At 42.6% G+C, this 23201-nt stretch overlaps 2 protein-coding genes across 2 annotated transcripts in view; one reads left to right on the top strand and one right to left on the bottom strand.

Moving 5' to 3' along the window:
- Window positions 1–5656, top strand: part of slc12a2 (solute carrier family 12 member 2) — a 66458-nt gene extending 60802 nt beyond the window's left edge. Inside the window, exon 27 of the mRNA XM_041959760.1 lies at window positions 828–5656. Coding sequence (XP_041815694.1) covers window positions 828–963 — 136 coding nt within the window. The 3' untranslated portion in view covers window positions 964–5656. The remainder of the gene's footprint in view (window positions 1–827) is intronic.
- Window positions 5657–6595: 939 nt separating this feature from the next.
- On the bottom strand, window positions 6596–10173 carry LOC121623370 (major intrinsically disordered NOTCH2-binding receptor 1-like). The gene is made up of 3 exons (XM_041960637.1): window positions 10030–10173; window positions 8474–8722; window positions 6596–6787 (listed from the first exon to the last, which is right to left on the bottom strand). The coding sequence occupies exons 1-3, from the start codon at window positions 10171–10173 to the stop codon at window positions 6596–6598; spliced, it is 585 nt and encodes a 194-aa protein (XP_041816571.1).
- Between the last annotated feature and the right edge of the window lie 13028 nt (window positions 10174–23201).

The raw sequence follows: 23201 nt of genomic DNA, 5'->3' as shown, positions 1-23201 counted from the left end.
TATCAAACATCACTATTTTTGGCACCAACTATAGTTGTCTCCTTTTCAAAAGTGTTTGGAATGAATTTGAATGCATCCCAGTCAACTCCACATCACTGCCTCACCTTCGTTCCCTCGCTAAGTTAGCAAACAGCATTATCTTGCTGATCTATATTGCTAGATTAAGCATTTATTTATTTGTCATGCAATTTTTAAGAAAAAGTGACAGCCTTGTGACCAACTGGTAAGTGTCAGTCGCACTAGGTTTTACAAACAGACATTGAATAACATTGAATAATGGCTCAAACTGTCTGGTCAGGTTCATAATGTTTGTTACTGGTTCTTTGTCAAAGTAGGTCTTCAGTTAAACTATAGTTCATAAACCAAAAGGTAGGGACCCACTGTTCTAGGTGCAACTTGCTCTATGATGGTGGACCTCTGAAACATTCATTGAAAGCTTGAAACAGCTTGAAATGAAAGAGCCTCTGAAGCTTTGTTCATTGAAGACAGTAAAATACAGTAGAATACAGAGCTGTAGAGACGTGTGGAGCTGGTGGGCTGTTCACCTCCACCCACAACTTCCTCACCTACAGATTTAGATCAGGAGGACAGGCACTAGGGTTAAATGAATAAATCAGACCTCCGCCATATTCTTCGGAATTGTAAACAAAGCTAAAGGTTAAAGTGTGGTTTTATGTAATGGGCAGGCCAGGCTAGCTGCCTCACATCACATTTATGGGATACATTTAGGAGTTCAAGATAAATCAGCAAAAATATTCCCTGTTTTTTTATGTTAATGATTGCCCTGTCTTTTTCTTGCTTCCTCCTCCTCCTCCTCCTCTGTGCAGGAGCCTGCCGTTGGCCAGGAAGGGGGCGGTGTCCAGCGCTCTGTACATGGCCTGGCTGGAGGTGTTGTCTAAGGACCTGCCGCCCATGCTCCTGGTGCGTGGCAACCACCAGAGTGTCCTCACCTTCTACTCTTAAATCCACGCACGGAGAAGAAAATCCAAGTTTTTAAGTCTCACATCCACTTCTGCTTCTGGGAGCAGATCCACATACACATCCCAGTTCCAGTCCAAACCTAGAGGTGCACCACATACACTCCAGAGACGGTAGAAAACACAGCCACTGATGGAAACAATGCTGGCAATATGAATAAAGATGAAGGTAGTGATATTGGATGAGATGTGTAAAAGCCCTACAAGTGATAGAGGAATGTCAGGGTTGGGGCGGGGGGTGGTTGTAAGGTTGGCCACTCTGCTCCTTTCTTTCTATTTATTCCAAGATGTCTGGGTTTTTCTCTTGTAGCTCTAGTTTCTTCTAATTTCCTCATGAAAATTTAAGTTTTGTCAAAGTTGATTTCTCTCAGGCTCCAAAGCAGTCGTGCACAATGTCCACATTGTTCTCATGATATGGAATATCTTGATGTCATACTTGTTAAGCAAATTGGACCAGTTGTTGTGTTTGTGATGCAGCAATAATCACCCTGTTGTTTTCCTTAAATATTGGGAGAGAACCATGCAGAAAGCTTTGCAACACCGTCTAAAGCCTTATGGATGTGCCTTCCAGTTGAATCAGATGAAATAATTATAATCTCTATCTAGATTGACAATATTACCTATTCTACTGGTATATATTGATTATAATAGTTAGTTTTACTGAGTTTTAAATGTGATTCTTTCTTAGTTGGAGCATTGTATTTATGCGAGTGGATTGCATGAATTTAATGAAGGGTGTCCACTTGATTGCATGAAGACTTTCTCTGTCGTTTCTCTTTCACCCTAATCAACGTGTTTATTTTGGTTTTTTATTTTTTATTCACTTTTGAGTCTTCCTTTTTAAAGCTGTTGAATATTTACAATAGCCTCAGCTACTCGACACAAGACACAATTTATCTTTTAGGCGCGTCGCCTAAAAAAAATGTTTGTACGGGTCTTAAATTTAAGATCTTGTTGTTTGTCAGAAAAGATGTGAACATAGTTTCCCGTTAGCCTTGTCAGGTGGAAAGACTATCTCTCCCGTGTAGCTGCTGATCGACTAAATTAAGTATTTCTTTCAACAACTGTTTCTGTGTCCACGTGTATGGTTCTTCCCCTGAAAAGAAACGGCTCGACCCAACTAGCTAGTTAAAACCTTGCCTTAATGCTAGAACTAACGATTGTCAGGAGTTCCTTTTCTCTTATAAGCCATACTGGCTGGACGGTTTGTGGGTAAATGCAGATAGCGATCCATTGGTAGCGTGTTAGCACAGTTGTCTCGACTGTATCTTACTTTTCCTCCCGTAGTCCACCCGCATTAGTCTGTTACAGTGCTTACTGTAGGCCTGCGTGTTGCTGGTGAAGTGACTAATCAACAGATGGTAACATATATTCCACTTTGCCAGCGTTGGTGCCACAGTAGTCTTGGGTTTTGCACTCCTGTCTCGCTGCTTGTTTGTCTGGGTGTATGATGGACTGCTGGTCTCCCATTCCCACAAAGCCTAGAAGAGCAGAGAGAATGAACGACACGCAAGCTTCACACTGGAAGACTTGCTGGCAGGAAGAATGTGACGTTAGAATGTGTCGAGGCTGAGTGAAGATATACCTCTATGCATTTGAGCTTGTGTTGCGTAAGTACTTGTTTGCTCCTTCACGTGAAAGGATCTACTCGCCTCAGTTCATAAGGAACACTTTAGGCAAGTTCCTTTCCTTTACACTAGTTATTTTCTACAAGAACACTTGCTTGTAGTCTTTTTAAGGGTACCGTGGCTTTAAGAAAAGCCATGAATAGATCATTTCACAGTTTTAAACACTGAGGTTCTCAATAGGTCAAATGTATTCCCCTGTTCTAACCTGGTCATAGAGATGTCGACTTGGCCAGATTATTTTAAACCTGAAACAGGTTTCTGATGTTACTAATTGGCACCTGCTACTTTTTGCAGTGGCAAGGTTACATTTATTCTGGCGGTGTGTTCAGACTGAATGCAAAGTGAACTTTAGAAGCGCTGCCCTTGCTTAGAAAAACAATACACAATGAACAAAGACACAGGTGGATGGAAGTTCACACTGGGCAGCCCGGAGTGAGGCAAAAATCCACAGGAGCTGAAACTGATGCTCACCCCAAGTACGACTTCCAATTCATGAAAATAGGAAGGCTAGAAAACAATCTGATGAGTCTTTAGACAGGTTACAGCAAACATCTGTACAACAATTAAAGGCAATTTCACATCAAATTTGCATGAATAACTGAATTGGCTTAAGTAGCACCACATAAATGTTCTATTTGAGTGAATTGCCCTGCAAAATGAATCATTCTGTTGACATCATTAATAACATGAGGCCATGGTATAAGAGGGATAATGCACAGCTCATTGTGGATTATCCCAGACTTCCCGTGTAATGTCAGCAGTTAACAGGAAAGTGAACTTGGACCTAAACTGCAACACAATTCGAAAGAAAAGGTCTATTATGGCCACTGAGGATTATGGATATTGTTAAAAACTGCCACAAGACTAATGTAATAAAACAGGGTTTTCTTTATTTGTTATGTACCTTTCTCTGCGTTTCCCCCAGAAACAGGCAGGTTTAGCATTTACCTCGTGACTTTCATGTACTTATGTCCTTTACTGTATGCAATTTCAACAGAGGAATGTGACACGATTCTTAGGTTAGTTGAATGTACTGTATTATAACGAACACTACCGCTAGGAGTTAGCATACATTGTGTCCTTTTGTTTTCCATTCTTCTCATGAATATGAATTGTTTCCTGCTTAGACTGCAGTTAGCACAGTGCAGTGTACCGTGTCAGCTTCACTGTTCATACAGCTGCATCCCATCATTCAACACTGTGCTGTTGTTATGAGTGTATATAAGCATTCAGTACATACACATTAACTATATACACTCTCATGGTCACCGGTGTATTAAATATACCCTGAGTACTTTCCAAGTATGTGAAGCGCATGTACTGAGTGAACAACTGTAACCCTTTTTCTAACTTTGAAGGCACAGTCAAAGACGATCCCCGGTTCATTCACGGCACACAACAGGGCCCCCGAAATGCCACAATATCTTCCCAGCTCATTGTTAGTGTTAGCGGACGTGTCCGGGTCGGGGTTTAGACCCAACCCACGACAGACATGTTGACAACCAGACCAGGACGCTGCCCCATCTAATTCGACTGAATTTAATTTTCACCTTGGTTTAAGGAACCAAGTGGATCCGTAAATGTATGCACTGTGTGTTGTGTGTTTAAACTGAAAGAAAGACAAAACTAAGTACTTTATATTTGACCCAAACGAGGGACTAAAAGTCACGATATCTCTTCCTTTGCTGCTTTGATTTTGCTGTTTCTTGAGATTCACGAGACTTTATTAAAGTGCAACACTAAATCACTGCAGGGCCTTTTAATCACCAGTAGCATTTCAACGCTACAGTGGATTGATGCCTCTCAGTGCCGGTATTGCAAAATGCACAAATCAGCTGTGCATTGATTTCTTACGTAGTAACTGCTAAAAGCATATACTGTGACCGTTCTTGAACAGTTCATACTGTACTTTCTGTCAGATTTGTTTGTAGTATACATTTTGGACAGCACCGGTTTCAAAACTTTGGTGAGCTAGTGGGACATTCTGACATCTGGGGGCGCTCTTGTGCACTATAACAAAGTCAAGGACTGTATCTTTAAACTCGATCATTGTTCTGCTGTGAAGCACTCACTCTCTTACTGTTACAGAGCAACAACGTTACAAACAAGACCACGGGTTACTCTATATTTGTATAATAAAGAATATATATATGCCTATATATACACATATATAAATGTATCAGTCCGACCTGGAGGGGATCTTTGTCTTGGATATGTCACATTAAGTGAAACGCAAGGACCTCCTGTCAACATTTTACAACCAAATAATAGTGTATGTGTGTGTTGTTTTCTTCATTTATGTCCTGATAGATAGATTCTGAAGCCTGTCTGACGATACTACTGTGTTCTACTGAAGAAACCAAATGTCACCTGTACTCACATGTCAGCCGCCATCTCATCATTTGACATCTCCTAATTATTGTATGTATTTTTTGCCAAAGCCCACCTTCCTCTCCAGTCCCCATCAGTCATGTGTCAAGTGATGATGATGGATGATAGTGTAATAAAATCAAACTGGTCTTTATATCTCATGGTGGTCGACGTCGTCCACACTGCAAACGTAAACTAACCTGTAAATAAACGTAGTAGTCTAATGGCATAAATTAAGGGAGAGGATTAATTATGTCGAATTTCAATATGGAGAAAGATATTTATTTTAGTTTCTAATTTTCTCCGCTTTTTTTTTGGTTTTGTCTTTAATATCTTGGATTTGGTTGTAAGTTAATTTGCATGTTGATTTTTTTTTTCTTTTATTGTTTTGTTGCCTTTTGATTTTAGCAAATTGTGTCTTTTTTCTCTTTTTGAGTCTGTGTATTTCTATCTTTTCAATGCCTTTGAAGAAAAGACATGACAACAAAAGCAGATCAAACCTGTTTTCTCCTGCTTTCACACAAACGTGGATGGAATCGACCCAGCTGGTTGAAGCAGTAATGTTTTGATACACTGTACTGTTAACAGTCACAGATATGCTTTTTCTAACATTTTAACATTTATGATTACCAATACTTTGTACATCTTTATTGCAATAAATAAATCAAATGAAATCCATTACATTTGAAGTCTCTTTTTGTGTTCTTTATTCATGCTGTCGCTGACTCGGTAGGACATGAAGACGATTTAAAGAAAATAATATATCTGTTCACTTCAGACTGGAAAGTGCCAAACGTTAAACGATACAAAAAAAGTAATATAATATAACTCATGATGAAAATAAACAGGAGATTTACACATATTTACAAAGTCATCTTGCTTGTTTAATGGCCCCTTAGCGGTTGTGGTTCTCTCCTGTAATCTTTGCGATCACCTGCCAAGTGAAGGTGTTTCAGTGAAGTCAGAATCTCGAGATAACGGGGTAGAAGATATACTGTAACCTCGACTGAAGATCAGGGTTTCACTTTCTCAATCTGAAACGACTTTCAAGGTTTCAAGTCAGTTTAAATATCGCTGGGTGTATTTGGGCGTGGTCGGACGTGTGCTCTGCTGCACCTGTAACCACAGCCCACAGTGATGTCCCTGCAGTGCACCTTTACATCGCTGCAGCACGGTGAGAAGTTCAACCACAGCAGGTGGTAGTTCAGTAGGTGTGAAGCCGCTGGAACTTTCATCGTCTTCCACATTATTTCAGGAGTGTTTTTGCTTCACTCTGAGCATCAGCCGTGGTGGTTGTTGCTTGTCCATCCCTCCAACTAGGTTTTCTGCAAGTAAGCAGCAAAGTCAAATTGAAGCAAGGCATCACTTCAGAAGCCAACTGGGGACATCATGGATGCTCTGTCCATGCTTCATACAGCCTCTGGATCAGAGTTCACATGAACAACAGAGTCAGTGTGATGAGTGAAATTTCATGGAGCAAAGAAATATTCCTTCAAGGTCAAACTAGTTTTCAACTGCAACCTTTTTTTCCACTGATCATCTGTCTGTATTTCCAACATTTTAGTGCAGAGCCAGATATTTCAGCGACTCAGCGAGAGTTTGCTGTGGAGTCTTCATCGATTAGTTTTTCTTCTGTAGAACCACAACTGGCACTACGATGACAATAAGAGCCACACAAATAGACAAAATAACAGAAGAAAGGATTTTACAAAGTCTTTTTCTCTTGTCTTCTGCTTCTTTCTTCTTAAGTAAAGAGTCAAATCCTGGTGTGTAGAGATCCTCAAGCCAAAAGTCCAGATCTTTAGGAGTCTTCTCCTCCTCCTGCAAAGACAATGAAAATAGGCTTAAGTATGAAACATCACCATGTATGAATAAGCCCTGTGAGTTCTGTTACCTACAACATGCACACTGATAAGGACTGGTTTGTAGCCTGTGTCTTCCCTTTATGTTTCTCTTCTTGCTTCCAAAAATGAGGACTTGGAAACATGGCAGTCAATTGAATTATAATAAAGTGTAATCTAGTCATTACCATCAGTAATCATCAGACACTCCGTATTTCTTTTCTTGTCTTTTCTTGTCTTTTGTAACTTCTATGTGCATGTTCAATTCAGGGAACACTTGTAAAGATGTTAGTCTACTATTTGATGTTTTCTTTTAATCACAAAATAAAAGTAATTTCTTCTAGGGGATCAATAACTAATCTAAACTGCTGTGTGGCCTTCTTGTTTGTATTTATGAAGCCTTTTTTGTATTTATGAATTGCCTTGTGGATTGGATCAAATGATCTTGCAGGACCATGCTGCATACGGTTGGGAGGCCAGACAGAGGCAAGGAAAAACTCTTCTTTAACAGGCAGAAACCTTGAGCAGAACCAGGCTCTGGGTCGGCAGCCATCTGCTTTGACTGGTTGGATTGAGAGAGAGAGAGAAAGAAACTGTACTATCATTGTTATTAATTGTAATAATTAGAATTGGAATTAGAATTAACAATAATAATAACAGTAATAATACTATAGCAGCTGGTGTTGAACAGGAACATGGGGGCAGTAGGTAGCAGAGAGACCTGCAGAAAGCAACCAGAGCAGAGAGGAGAGAGACGAGAAAGCACAAAACTGCACATGGAGAGTCAGAGGAGGAGAGAGGAGCTCAGTGCATCATGGGAAATCCCCCGGCAACTTTTAAGCCTGCTCTTAAACACTGACCCGGACACAGCCTCGTTGGGGTGGGGTGGAAGAGACCTTAGTAAAGTTCAGAATGAACAGTGGGTGGCAGTGCTGCATCACTTCGTTGGACTGAATCATTTAGCAAAGACCTCTGGCAGCAGCTCAATACTGATTCCAGACTAAAGTAGCCGAGTGTTTGCTGGACACAGTTTTTTGGCCTCTATCAGTTAGTGTTCACCTTGTGTTGCTTTGAGTTTTTGGCCGAGGTCTGAGCCATTAGCTTCCCACCTGTCCTGCACCAGCTTTATTTTCCCCGCTGATGCAGGTGAGGTTTAACTTTTCTGTGTTGGAAATGATCAAAAACTGTTGATTTGATTTGATATTGACCAAATTTACGCATGAGCAACCTGGTAAAACGTCCTGATAAGTGGGATGGAGTTGCAGACACAAACAAGTTAGTCCAGACAGGCCTGGACTAACTTGTTTGTGTTGTGCTTATTGATCCCCCGCCCTCAAACCTGTCACTTTGCATCACCCATCAGTATCAGAGCAAAATAATAATTCATAGCTCCCCTGATACCAACCACTTTGTTTCCTTTTCTAGAATACTAGCTTATCCCAGGTTTTCTGTGTGTCTGTTACTTTAATTAAACTAATTACCACAAGGTATGTAATTAAGACAGGCTCCTTCTACAAGACAAAAAGACAATGAAATCAGGGTGACAGTGTACACAGTGTATCCCTCCATCTATCCAGCGTCTTTATCTCTGCACCAGTCCATCCCCCAAACACCCAGTCATCCTGTCAATCATCCACAGCTCTTACTCTCCAGTTACCTTTAAAAAGTCTGTTAGGTTGCCGTGGATTGTTTGTGTGTCGTACTCCCTCACAGTCCAGGAAGGCTTGGACTTCTTGTTGTCCGCCGGGTCCATCGATCTAATGGCCGTGTACAGAGGGTTCCTCTTAATGTTGGACGTCAGAGTGACTGGAGTGATGTGCTTCTCCAGGTATCTGTCCACAAACACCACAGGAGTGTCCTCTGGGGACGGAGGAGACCTGCTTTCACTCCTTATCCTTTCCTTACTCTGTGGAGACAGCGAGGCACAGATTTGAATTCTCACCACATCCACCTTTAGGCTTTCAACACTTTGCGCAGACAGAGAGGAGATGCTGGAGACACAACGTTCAATAAATACATGATGACGATTAGATCTGAATTTTATGTGGGCTCAGTCTGTTTCATTCCTGACAGCATGGATATTTTTACGCTCTTATCCGTCACTGCAGGCTGGAAAAAGTAAACCCACTGTTGTCTTTCATTACAAAACAACATCCACACATCGTTTAGCTCCAGTGACTATAAATATTAATAAACACTGACATTTGTAACCTCATTAACATGCAGTGTGCTCTGGTTGTTGTAGGCTTTTCCCTTCAGAGCAAGAGGGAATCCTGCAGCCTTTTCTCTGCTTCCTCTGGCCATGGGGTGTAGATTTTAAGTAATACTTCCACATTTCTATTACCCAGGTGACCTAGTTTTAAGGAAAAGCCCTCCTTCCAGTCTTGAAATTCCTCTTTAACTTGTTTCCCTTTCTCTCCCTACCATGGCTGAAGAGACAGTCTTATTGCATTTGAAGTGTGTCACATACAGTATTAATAATAACAGTTTGCTCACCATCAGACAAGAACAGCAACAGTACTCACTCTATACTGCAAAACACTTGAAAAGACCAAACAAATCTAAAAAGACGTGTGATAATTTGCCTTACTTGTAATATTTGGAAATTATTTCTAGCCTCCAGTGGTGTGATTATTCAGGTTATCTTATTTCCTGCAGGTATGACCATTTGATCTCGTATCATATCAAATAAACCCACGTCATTCCCGGTTCTGATGATGTTTCTGTCAGTAAGAGGTCTGCCTTCTTCACATGAACTCACTGGCAGATGCTGGTTGTCCAGGATCACTGATGCTGCGGCTTGGTTCATCAGTGTGGGATGTCGTACAGACTGTAATGCTCCCACGGACTAACTTTCTGCTTCTGGACAACATAAACTTCTGTTGTTCTTTTCCTCTCCACAAAATGTCTTGATTCTCCACCAAATATTACACCATGCTCCTGTCCTCTGGATATGATGACTGATTAATGAATAATTCACTGAACCGTTCTCCTGTTTCCAGCCACTATCTCCACATAGCTCCAGACTGTGATGATGATTTCTGCCAGAAGATCATTCATGCTGACTAAATGCACATCATGACTAATGTATTTGGGCATATCCGTAATGTGGAATAACATTTAATGAGCCAAATGCAACCCCTGTCAAAGGGGGGGACACACAGACACGAAGGCATCCACACAGAGGGGGAGCGACTGTGTCACAGTCCATACCTGAGAGTAGAGCCTGTTCTGCCAGTGTCTCTGACTGGACATCACCGCCCCCACCTGAAACATGCCGTGTGCGGCCGGCAACATCCCAACGTCCAGCTGCAGGAACTTCTCCGGGTTGTTGTTGGGCAGAACCGAGATGTCCATCCTGGCTCTGCTGCTCCATCCGCTGCACCCGCCGGCAGCCTGGCTGGATGCACATGCTCACCACAACTTGCAGCCTCTGTAATAATTAATGAAGAGCAAGATATTTATGAGCCTGTATCACTTGCAGGTGTGTGTAACCCAACCTGACCATTAAGAGCCTGGCGCTGAGGAGCAACGGCGTAGCGTAGGGCTGAAAAGATAAGGCAGAGAGGGGTGGAGGCCCAGTGCTTCACTTCACGCATGATACATCCACACTGAAGTCATCTGAGGATTGTGTTACATGTGCTGCCAGTGGTGAGATGTAACTAAACACATTTACTCAAAGAAAACATGGATAACATATGAAGAGCTTATAGGATATGATGCTGTCTTATAAATGAAAGTAACCAACACTAACAGAAGTGGAGCTGAAGATGTCATGTTTTTATCATCATTCTGAGGTTTGGACTGTTGTATGGACAGATTTTTTTATTAATTCATCAAATGATCGGTTGGGGGGGGGGGGGGTTGGAGACCAGCCAATATTCACAGCAGAAGTTGAAAGCTATGGGTTTTTTTTCATATCTGGTTTAAATAATAATAATAAAAAAATAATTAAATAAGAAATTGACCAATTATCAAAAGCTTCATTTTCTGATTGACTCCTGAGCTTCAACATGCAGAGCACGTGTATAATCCTGATGGCGGCGCTGAGGGCAAGGTCACGGTGGGTCACCACAGACAGATCCCTTCCTGATGGGAGCATAAATGCGCAAAACTGATTTCCTCTCCGAAAATATGTTCGTCGCGGGCAAACAGATGGAGGACGGAGGCAATCAGCCTCCTGGTCGGAGGTTTAAAGCGTGCCCTGTCAGTGCTGCAGGCGCGATGGAGGCAGAGAGGGGTGGCGGTGGGAGGGGGGGGGGGGTTGCGGGCACGTACAGTAGATGTGGATGGTGCAGCGGGGTTGCGCAGCAATCCACCAACGATGTAACGCTCGGGAGGAGGAGAGAAGGATCCGGGGAGGCTGACCAATAAGGCGGATATTGCAGTTTTACCTTTTGCACATGTCCGATGTCGTCATTGGGAAACCACTATCGCTCTGCCTCGTATCGCATCCCCGACAAAAAATGGATAAGCGCAGGCTGGGAGTCCGGACCGATGCGGTAAGACACGGAGCTTTTGATTTGCAGTGCCGTGATGTCGCGCCCTGTGCGCGGCTAATAGCCTATAGAGCAGCACACAGATCAGATTAAGCGTTTTAACTCCATTAGCTGCAACCCGTCGGCCCTTTATTTCTGTTTAATGTGACATCACTGCGACGGTCACACAGATTGCGCTCGGTGTGGATCGTGCATCCCATTTTCGGGTCCGTGCACGCATCAAATCGCGTTCAGCCATCGGGAGCTTGCAAAGCGTGTGGTTTTGTTTGTGCCCGCATGTTCTGAAGGATGCGGCGGCTGATGCGTCCTGCTCATTACTGTCCAGCGGAGTCATTTCCCTGCTGGCTAATGTTGGACTAATACGTTCCCATCCGTGAACACTGACATCATCCTCGGCAGATCGTGGCTCCAGGCAGCAGCTCTTCATGCAGCAGCGGTCAGGACACACTACGCAGTGTGTGCTAGCTCAGCGCGTCAATGCGACGTTTGTTCGGACTTGATGCGTTTCCCTGCGACCCAACTTCATCGTATCTGAGAGGAGCCAGGCCCTCCGCGCTGCACGGCTGCACTGCTCCAGAGGTTTGCATGGCTTGTTCGGATTTTGTCAGGGGCAGCCCGGCAGAGGAGGCCAGCCAGATGCTGCAGAGTTGTACAGAGGCCACAGCATGTGTGCACACAGATAGATAGACAGGTGTGATATAGTCAGGTAGTCAATCACACATTTTATTTTTGTGTAACAAGAATGCAGACATTGCATTTGTGGGTAAATTATTTAACTTCCTATCAATTTAAAGAACTTCTTAAATTCATCAGCCTGCAGGCATGATGGCACTTTCATCTTTAATTACTGATGAATTATCCCATTCATTAGCTCATCATTAAGCAACAGTGTCAAAACTGACATATATCCACCACACAAGAGCCCAGTTGTTCAATTTATAGTGATATAAAATATACAAAAGCAGCAAACTCTCACATGTGGTTCAGCCTCTATGTAATTTTATAAGATCAGTCGGGTATAAGATAACTCATCAGTTAATAGATTTTCGGTCAGTGACTTGCCAGTCAATCATTCTAGCACCATTTTTGTATTATTCATTCAATACAGTGAGGCCAGCAGAGAGGAGCCTTTCAGCCTGCAGCACCCAGGTAGCCAAGTGTGGGGAGACCCGTGTCTCTGAAGACAGACAGTGATGGAGTGAGCAAACTGCTGCAGAGGCCACAATCGACACAAACCTAATGCCAGCACACACGTGTCAGTTAGTGGGTTAGTGACCTACAACCATTCCTTTAACGTTCATCCTTGTTTTTTTTTCAACATTTTCTCATGTTTTTCAAGTATGTTTCAAACAGGACTTACGATGAGGCCACTGAAGGTGGTGCTCTGCCCTGTTTATTTTCTGTTGAACTAGGAGCCCCCTCGAGCATCGTGGGATAATAGGCTGCTAAAAAATGACGGGTTCAGAAGGAAAAAGATTCTACACGCTAGCTGACGAGCAACAAGATGTGTTTGCTTCCAGTCGTCGAGCATGCTAACATGCTCCAATCACAATGCTTTTATGCTGATATTTAGCAGGTATGATAGTTACCATGCTCACATCTTCGTTTAGCATGTTAGCATGCTAACCTTTGCTAATTAGGGTTAAACACAAAGTACATCTGAGGGGAATGCGATTAGGTTTACAGCTATTTGGTCATTAGCAAAAATACTGGACAAGTCCACTTTTGACCTGATGGTGGCGCTAGATGAAAGGTCAGAGGATCAACAAAGTTATTACAGTTCATCCTGAGGGGAACCGAATGTCTGGAATAGCAATCCATGCAATAATTGGTGGTGGACCCACCAACCAACCAGTGTCCCTCAGTTCAGAATAGTATATAACTAGCAGCCACCCATAATTCACTGCTGCAAAAATCGATTCAAGCACTAAAGCTACTAGTGACTGAATTAAGCTGCGTTTTACATGCACACCAGTATCCTGCTTTGTGGCCTTTGATCATATTTTAGGATGTTTGCAGGGAACGTAGAGTCACCTTGGTATTTATATCTCTGCAGAACCTTTGATTTGGATCTTCGAGGGTTTCTGATCAGGCTGCTGTCTGCAGATGTGTCTGACTCTTCCACATCCCCGGCGTTTTCATTTCACTCATTCCTGCAGTCGCTCCAGCAGCTGAGGATTAGAGCTGTCCTGACACTGCTGCATTTAAACCCTGTCTGAGGGTTTGGTTTCTTCGCCTCATCCACATCATTTGTCAGGCTATGCCAACACAATTATAACCTTTATCATAATGTTTGTTTTTCTGACTAATCACCACATCATTTAAAGTTTTTTTCCAGACGTTTGCCCGCTGATGCACGTTTAGGTTTCTCAAAAAAATGATAAGGGCTTACCAGATATTTTACACATCCTATGAGGTACAACATCTGAGAAAAATCAGCAGCTTAGTCCGGGAGGGGCGACCTTTTTGCAGACATTAGCTGCTGGTGAATGTGCTGCTCCACCTTTCATGTAGCCTTCTTCCCCCACACCCACACCGAGTTAGGGTGTTGAGGTTGTAGCACCTCTGACTTTATTGGGGAAACCGGTGCTCCTGTCACGATTCTGTGTTTTAGTTGCTTGACCTTAACTGTACCTCAACAAAGGTTTTTTTTCATATATCATATATATTTATATGATTTTTTTATATATTTAAAATGTGGTTATTGACCTTGTCTTATAGCTAGTATCTATGTATTCAAATCAATATATTATGTCTGGCAGTGAGGTTGATTTAGCCAGTGTAGTGCTTCCTTTGAACAGGTGGTGGGCAGGTCAGGTGGTAACAGCCATACCTCTCACACAGAGGGTGGAAGTTTGTGTCCTGCCACAATCTAACAACTACATGACTGATTTTTAAAATCATTACTTTAGTCTTCTCCTAACCTCAGCCAAGTGATTCAGTTGCCTACCCTTAACCATAACTTCACCATAAGTCAGTTGCTATGAGTAGGTATTGCAGTAACAAATAACTAAGATAAGTCAATAATACAATAAGAGATGGTATTTATTTTCATTTATTTACTCTATGGGTCCGTGTGCATTCTCAACAGATGAGTTTTCGGTCTGCGGTGGAAGATGTGTGAGTTTCTGCTGTCCTGATGTCAATGGGGAGCTTGTTGCACCGTTGTTGAGCCAGGACAGCAAACAGCAATGATTTTGTTGAGCGGTAGCTGGGCCTCTCTCATAGTGAGGGAGCAGCAAGCTGATTGGCTGTAGCAAAGCATAGTGGATGGGCTGGGGGGTATGGTTTGACCATGTCCTGGATGTAGGATGGGCCCGAGCCATTTGCAGCACGGTTGGCAAGTGTCAGCTTCTTGAAATGGAGCCCGGTATCCAGTGCTGCCTCGTTCTGGATGTGCTACAGAGGCTGCATGGCACGTCAGCGGGCCGCAGTAGTCTGGGCGAGAGATGACGAGAGCCTGCAGCAGAAACTGTGCCACCGCCTGGGCGGAGGACTAAACATATCCTCCTGGTGGCCCAGCTGGTCTGAGCCGGGGAAACCAAAGAGATCTCAATAGTAATGGAGAGGTCATGGATTGGAGATATTTTTACAGGGCGTTCGAGGATTTCATAACATCTTGTCTGACGTTATTGTCCAACAGCATCATGATTAAAAAAGGGCATCTGACACTCAATACCAAGAAGTGTCAACTGTTTTGAACTGAGCTTATGTTTAGGGGCCATTTGCATTATGTGTGAAATAGCATTGGAGCGACAAAATCAAAGATGTAGATGTAACAGAGAACACAGGCTATCCAAGAAATGCTGCTGAAGCCTCTTGGGGCTACTGAACTGCAGTGGGAGATTTATCCCCAATACATCAGAAGCACTGAAGAGATTCATGAGACAATACTGCAGGTTGATGTGAGGAAACGGAGCAGGAAACAGCATTTATGGAATGGAGCTGCAGAGTCAGCTCACATGTAATGGCATACTTCAGTCAAGAGGTAGAGGCACGGGATGCAAGAGGCCACTCCTGTGGAATTAGGTACAAGGCAAGCAGAAAAACGTGATGTACTGTGTTTCTGTGCTGCGAAGGAATGGGAAACCCCTGCTTTGACTGGACTACAGTGGACAAGAAAACAGAATTTCATTTGTGTTGCTCTCAACATTGAAAGATAACATCACTTTTCCAGAAACCCCAGTCCCAGATACAGATCTCACTGCCAACTGTTTTGACTGGAAATATATTCTACTGAAGAAAGTCCAAATGAAAACTGTTGTCAGTTTGTTTTGTGAAACAAGTTCACTGTTTCTGGAAAGAGACATTTCTCTTGACCATTAGTTGACTTGATGATTAATACACAATAAATAATAACTGCAAAATACTGATATTTTATGCCACTTTTGGTAAGAATGGGTGAGATTTAAGGCCAAGATTGAAGCAAACTTACACCCTGTTAAGGGGACGTGACTGAGACAACTTCATGTCATCTGAGGCTTGAAAGGCCCATTTATGTGACCCTCAGCTAACAGCTTCTTTGTCGGCAGTGCTATGGGTCGCCGGACACTGACAAAGCATGGCTCACCGACTGAATTATAATGGAGCTTGCAACCCATTCTCAGCATGTTGAGTATCCCTGCCTTTCTTTTGGACACAGTGTGTGTTGTTACTTGCCTGACTCACCATCCCAGCTGCATGAGCAGGAGAGTTTGAGAGTGACATATAACCTAATTTTTGCTAGGAGCAACATAGTGGAAGACAGGGTCTTTCTTTCGCCTCCTCTGACCTCGCTTTTCAGTCTTCTTGGCCATATATCATCTAAATACACCTTTCTGCAAGTGCTTCATGGTCTTGATACACCTTAATGGAAACAATATATCTTCTTGATACCTCCTTGCTGCAAACATTACATCGTCTCGACACAGTTTTCTGCAAGCCTTCCATAATCTTGATACACCTAACGACAAGAGTCAACATCTTGATGCGCCTTACTACGAATGTTACATCATCTTGATACACCTTAAGGCAAGCGTCTTGATACACCTTGTTACAAGTCCTACATGATCTTTATACATCTTAGTGCAAGCATTACCTCATTTTGACACAACTTACTCAAAGTATTCCATCATCTCGATCAGGGACAAGGCCACTTGTCATTTTTTTGAGAGTCAGGGCAGAAAGCTATGACATCAAACAGAGATTTGAAGTCACTGTCTGGAGTTCTCTCTGGAGTTGGCTCTCCTTCTGTGCCCCCTCCGTGGTCTGCCTTGCTCGGACTGAGAGTTATTGACACATTCATTGACACATCAACTAGATAAAGATGGCTAAAAGTAAATCACATGATAAACAAATTCACTGAACAATAACTAGCTTGCAGTCACTTTGCTGCTAGCTAGCTAGCTAGCTAACTATATTGTTGCTTCTTCAGTCCTAATTTTCCTCCACCATCTAAAAAAAAGCCCAGTGTTTAGCAGTTTTTAGCTGCATCGCGGAAAAAACACATCTTCAGAAGCTTTTCCCTCTGCGGCCAGCATAACAGTTGAATGAATGAAAGTAACATTAATGTTGGAATGAAGCCAGCTATCAGTGTTAGCCTACCTAGCATAAAAACATAACATTGATTTGACAGCCAGCTAGCAAGCGTTAGCTAACGTTACATTTAGAGGCTAGAGGCTGTAGATATTCGTTGGGCATGTAACACTTCTTAGGCCAATGGGTCAACTAAGTCTTTGTTGTAGTGATATACAAACAATGTGTAACGTCATATGTTTGTTTGCTGATTCATCAAGCTGACTTACCTCAGCTCAGTCGACCTGCTCAAGATCACACCCAACCGCAAGCATGGTGTTGTCTCGGTGTATGTTACTGCAAGCATTACATGGTCTTGATACACCTTCTTGCAATGATTACATCATCATGGTTTACCTCACCGCAAGAGTTACATCGTCATGATATACCTTACTGCAAGTACTACATGATTTTGATACAGTTTACTGCACACAGTGCCTTCATGTCACACTGTACTCCAAGCATTACATCATCTTAATACACCTGCAAGCGTCGCAGCGTTAACTGCAAAACTTTTCTTATCTTAGAAAAGGCAAGGTAATCTCTGCAATCTAAATTAAAGCTAGGAGCATCCATACCATTTCACCATGAGCGCTTGTCTGGCAAGTTTGAGTTTTAAGCAAGATTCTTTTCATGGTGCTCGTGATGCAGTCAGTGCGAACACTGAGAGTACAAACCAGATGTGCAGCAGATGCACAGCAGTTTCAAATCACTTGTGCACATACTGACGTCATATGGAGGTCACAGATGCTTTGAAATCAAAACACGTGGGAAAATAGTGGGATTCTTTGTGTCCTTATTAGTCAATGCTGTGCTTAGGCATGTAGTTTAATGTTCTGATCTCCAGCAAGGAAAAAAAAACTGTTCCAATGTACATATGGTTGTGTGAGTTGCCAGATGACAGGGTGATGCTGAAACCAGGAACTGAAAATATACCACATTATGACCCCAAAGGCAGGGTGCAACCAAACCACTGATTTTGTGTACCCTTGCACTCCTATGATTGACAGCATTTATTACAATGTGACTGTTATGATTGCATGTCTCTCTTTAGATCTCACATTAGGCTCAATTTTCATGTTGGGCAGCAAGCGTAAAAATATTAGCATAGCTTTTCCTGCCCCTGCAACCACTTTAGTTCCCCATATGCTCTTCAAGTTGGCACATATGTGGCTCTGCTCAGATTAAAAATCCCCTGGTTACCTTCTGCTTTCAGCCAGCAAGGTCTGCAGAAGGAGAGACCACACAGAGTCAAAATGCAAAATGTGACATTCAGGAGTCAGACATTTTCTACGGTGTTTAGTGCCAGTGGTGCAGTGTTGCAGAGAGCTCAGCTCCATAGAATAGATCCATACCCACAATGCACCAGAAAACAGTGCTCACTGTGCTCAGTGACCACAATTAATACTGCTACATCCACTGGAGAAGTGACACTACCAGTACACTACATCCATTAGACTATCTCCTGAACAAAGGAGCGGTTAGAGAACCTCATATGACCTGTTTTTTTTATTACTGGTTTTTCACTCTATTTACAGCTTTATGGAATAGTCACTTTTTTAAAGTGGATTTCTGGTTGTTCATCTGTGATGGAGACAATATTACTGGAAGGAGTGTCTGTCTGATGTGTCTGTGTTGTGATTTTAATGAGTTATCATTCTGAGAAGAGATGCTTTTGTTTTGGATATGTTTTTTTTTTTTGGAAAACGGCTGCAGTTCATCCTCATGTGTCAGTGAAGTGAGGGTAGAGTGTCTGTTCTGAGCTACGTGCAGTCATAGAAGCTTTTTATAATAAATATTAATGTGAAGACATTTGGAAGTACCATGCTTACAAAAATAAAAACATTTACTTTGGCCGCTGACGGGCAGAAATGAGTGAATAATAAATGTCTCACATATTCCCTGCCCTTACTCACCATTGATAAGTTTGCAGTTATTTTCAAATCAGATGTTGTAGGGGTCAAATAACTAATTTAAATGTAATCTGCAGTCTGTCAAATGTGAGTCATCAGTTTATTTTATGTCAAGAAAGATGAGAGATGAAGAAGAACCATGGGACATGAGAGTTATGCACTTTATTTGTATGATAACTGACAGACAGATGGTGTTACAGTAGGAAGTGTCTGTAATTCAATGGAAAACTGTGTCCTTTGTTTACAAGACAATCAGAGTGATAAAAGAACTGATTGCATTAGCAGTGCAAGAGTTACAAAGATCAGAAAACAGGTTTATTTGGTGTTTTCTTTTTCAATTAACTTAATTCATCCATTAGCAGTTATGTTGTTGTGAATGGGACTCCACTGAGAGAGTTGACCATGTGTTTATCTTTCAACTATAGCAAAGCCAGTCATACAGTAGTGAATGATGTAATGGGCATGAAGTGCTGCTGGACATCAGCCTGGTCCCAGTGGAGCACAGAGGGCCAAAATGCACTCAACCTTTTCCTTCTATTCCTAAAAAGCAACAAGACATGAGTCAGTTTCTACCAGCTCGTCTTTCATCCCCACTCATCTCCTCAGCCAGAGCTCTGACAGAGAGCTCAGTCTGGTCCAACCAGAAGCAGTAGCTACTCGTCCAGACTGGAGGGCCACAGTCCAGTGTTGTAGTGTGGGGTGTGCGCAGGTATGGAGCCACATCTGTATCCCCTCCGAGGCGCTTCCCTAGATGGTGAAGGTATGACCCACCCTACTCTGCCTCTGAGTGGCTGCTACTCCACTACTTTGTTGGTTGGCTTGGTTAGCTTTAGGCATGAGGAGTGATGATTGGTTAGTGTTAGGTAAGCCAATGAGAGGCAGAGTTAGGTGGGTCATGCTTTCGCCATATGTGGCCTACCTGCTCTGTTGGTAAAATAAGGCCTTTGGCAGTAAAGAAAGTAAATACTGATTGTACAATGTAATAGAATAATGACTGTGCAGTTCTGGTACATTCTACTGGGAAGAAGGCTGACTGCTGAGCTAATCAGGCTGGCACCATTTTACTATCTGCATTCATGTCTCCAGTACAGATTAGGTGAATGAATAACCCCCTGCTTCTTCTGCTAATGTTTTCCCGTACTCCCCCCGTAGCCTGATGCCAAACCCTACACCATATACTATGGAATTACGGCAATTTCAGTTTACCTCTTCAGCGAACATGCTTTCTTCTCTCTTATTTCGAAATGGTGTTGATCGTGTCTTTAGGAAGAAATTGGAAACAAATGCACTGTATCCTATATTTCTGGTAGTTGTACTGAGGAACACAGAAAGCGATCTGGCTGTCTTTGCAAGAGCGGTGGCAACAGTTATACCAGTGGAAACACTAGGGGGAGTTGAAATTTTGTCTGGTTCTTTGTTATAATATAGACCCAGGTGTGAATGTGTAGGAGGTGCTCTAAAGACCCCAAAGCCAGTCCTGATGACCTGTTGCAAGCAGGTGTATTGCAGAGGTGGCTGAACCAACACAATCTGTAAAAAAAAAAAAAAAGTATATATATATATACATATAGACACACACACACACACACACACACACACACACACACACATATATATTTATATATATAGTGCTACATGAAAAGATTGGCTGTTGACTAACAAAGCTAGACAAGGAGTCATTGCTGCTGTGCACATTTAACACACCATGGGGGGATATCGTAGGAAATGCTTACCATTTGGAATTAAGTCAGCGAGTGAAATCTTCAAGCAATGCAACTGTGAAATTTGGAGACATCCAAGGAGTCCACATCATAGCTCATGACATGGTCGCTCCAGCATGTACACAGAAAAAACATGATGAAATAATACAGAAGGAGATGGTTGAAGAGGCTAAGATCAAACTCAATTAAGAGACAGTACAGTCAAGAATACAGCGAATGCTTGACATGATAAAGTACCTCGGGTGGTACATCCCTGGCCACCATAACAGCACCACTGAGACGGCTGCTACAGGAGGAGGCAATGAACATGAACATGATGATGCAGTCAAGAAACTGAAAGAGGCCTTCACAACTGCCCCGTGCTCAAATATAGAAATATACAAAACGTACAATATACATATATAGAAGGAGCTCTTAGTGATAGTCCTCTCTGTCAAGGTTCCATCAGTATGTATATGGGTGAGACTACAAACCATTGGAAAACATCCTGAAAACACCACTGTGAACACAGAATACAGAACGGAGAGAATGCTGCTCCAGCTACATTGATATAACACACCAGCAAGAGTAAGGAAACAATCACATCTCATGCCTCTCTCCAAAGCCACTCCCCGACAACACATGACCGAGCACAGCCTGACTACTGCTGGAGGATGAGTCCATAAGAGAGTAGTGATGAGAAGACCAGTTCTTTTCACAAATACATAAATAAGTAATTCTGTTAAATGCCACAATCATACAGACACAAGCAAAGGCCGGGTAGTCGATTCAGTCTTTCAGTCAGTCTCCGGCAGTGACTGCTCACTGCTGTGGGTGCTGCTGCTGCCGGCTCAGGGGGTGTGTACTGGAGCATTCTGCCATTCTTGGGCGCTAGCTCGCTATAGCTTGAGAAACATGTCTGCCTAGCCATGTGGAAGACTGGACAATTGGGCCAAATGAAATGATTGGATGTGTATATTACTTACAGGCTGTAACAAACCCATCCTCACAGCATTTGATTTAATGATTGCTGCTGAAATATAAAAAAAACTTTCCACACCTATATCAAAAAATGCTTTGAAAATACTTAACCAACTCTAGCTGTAAAGATCAGCTACACACTGGGTGAAGACCTACTGATTGCAGAAACACTGTCTTGAGCGGTCATACAAGAACAAACATGACAGTCGACGACATCACGGATGAGAGAGTTGTCTATGCTTTGGAGCAACAGAACAGATGCTATGAGAGCAGAGACTCTACAGCAGCATGTACAAACTATTCCACGTAGGGCCGTGTGGCTGCAGGTTTTCAATCCAGCCAAGGACTAGCACCGGGCTGGACTCATTTAATCAGCTGATCTCAGTCCTCAGCTGATAATTATGTGACCTCTTGACTGGTTGCAACAGAAACCTGCAGCCACAAGGCCCTTTATGGAACAGTTTGGACATGCTTGCTCTAGAGCAGCTCAAGAAAGAAAAACTGAAAGACAAAACACTGCAACTGTTGCAAGACACACACAGACATGGTTGGCCCTGGTATAGGAAACAGGTAGTCACAGTAATGGCCCATCAGACACACAGAGCGGCGGAGAGAGATTGAGTAACCCTACCAAGCACAGTGACAAAAGACATGCTTCAAAAGCTTCATATAGCTCATCAAGACTAAAGCACTGACCAGCATAGGTACTGCTCAGGAACAATGAGGGAAATAGAACAAATGTTGGAGACATGACAGCAGTTCCAGCCCAGAAACCAGAGGGAGCCACTGATCTCTCTCTACATCCCTCAGCTTCCTTGGCTTAAATATAACATAACCAGAGGTACTGAACATACAGGCCAAGACACACTGTAATCAGCAAAATGAAATCAGTCTTCTCCAGAATAGGAATACCAAAGGAGTTGGTATGTGACCAAGTTCCACTTGCAAGTCAGGAAATGAAGAACTTTCCAACATCATGGGGCATAAAACTCATTCCAGTCTGAGCTGCCCGCAGTCAAATGGACCAGCAGAAAGAAGATTGAAAACTGGACGCACATACTGATGAAAGTGCAACAAACACGCACAGACCGTCATCTTGCACTCCTCATCCCGGGGAACACGCCTGTAAAGGTCACGGAGAGCCCGCCAGCACGAATGCTCATGGGTGGGGTCCTCAAGCACTCTGCAGAGCTCCAGCGCCGTGCTCTGGCCCATGGTGCTTAAAGATGCACACTCAACTGTCCAAACTGTGCAACTCCTATAAAGACCCTGGAACTGAACATCAAAGATGAGATAGTAAAGGTCATTGCTTTTTCTTGTGAAGATGCAGATAGCCATATCTATTAGAAAGTGTTAAGGTATCTTTAAATAAACTACACATGATTTTAGTGTTGTTAGTGCATTAACAATACAGAGGTTTACACCTCATTTCCAGTATTTATTTTTCCACCATCATTGTCGAAAGCACAGTTGTATCATCATAATTTGTTATTTGGAAAATTGCTTATTCTATTTAATGTATATAAATACAGAAAATAAATGTGTGCAAAAACCGATATGACATGAGTGTGTTTGACTGAAAAAATGAGCAGGATTGGGCATTGAAAGCTGGTTTTGAATTGGATCCAGTTCCAGTCCAGTCCACCATGCTGTAAACACTGTGTATGCTGTACATGTGTCCTGACAGCCTGTACAGTCTGTGGACTGGAGCAAGACTTGTGTTTTTTCGTGGTCATTAA

This window comes from Chelmon rostratus, chromosome 19 (assembly GCF_017976325.1).
Source record: "Chelmon rostratus isolate fCheRos1 chromosome 19, fCheRos1.pri, whole genome shotgun sequence".
Classification (NCBI taxonomy): Eukaryota; Metazoa; Chordata; class Actinopteri; order Chaetodontiformes; family Chaetodontidae; genus Chelmon; species Chelmon rostratus.
Note: the sequence above shows the minus strand (reverse complement) of the source record. Positions and strands in the feature narration are given on the sequence as shown.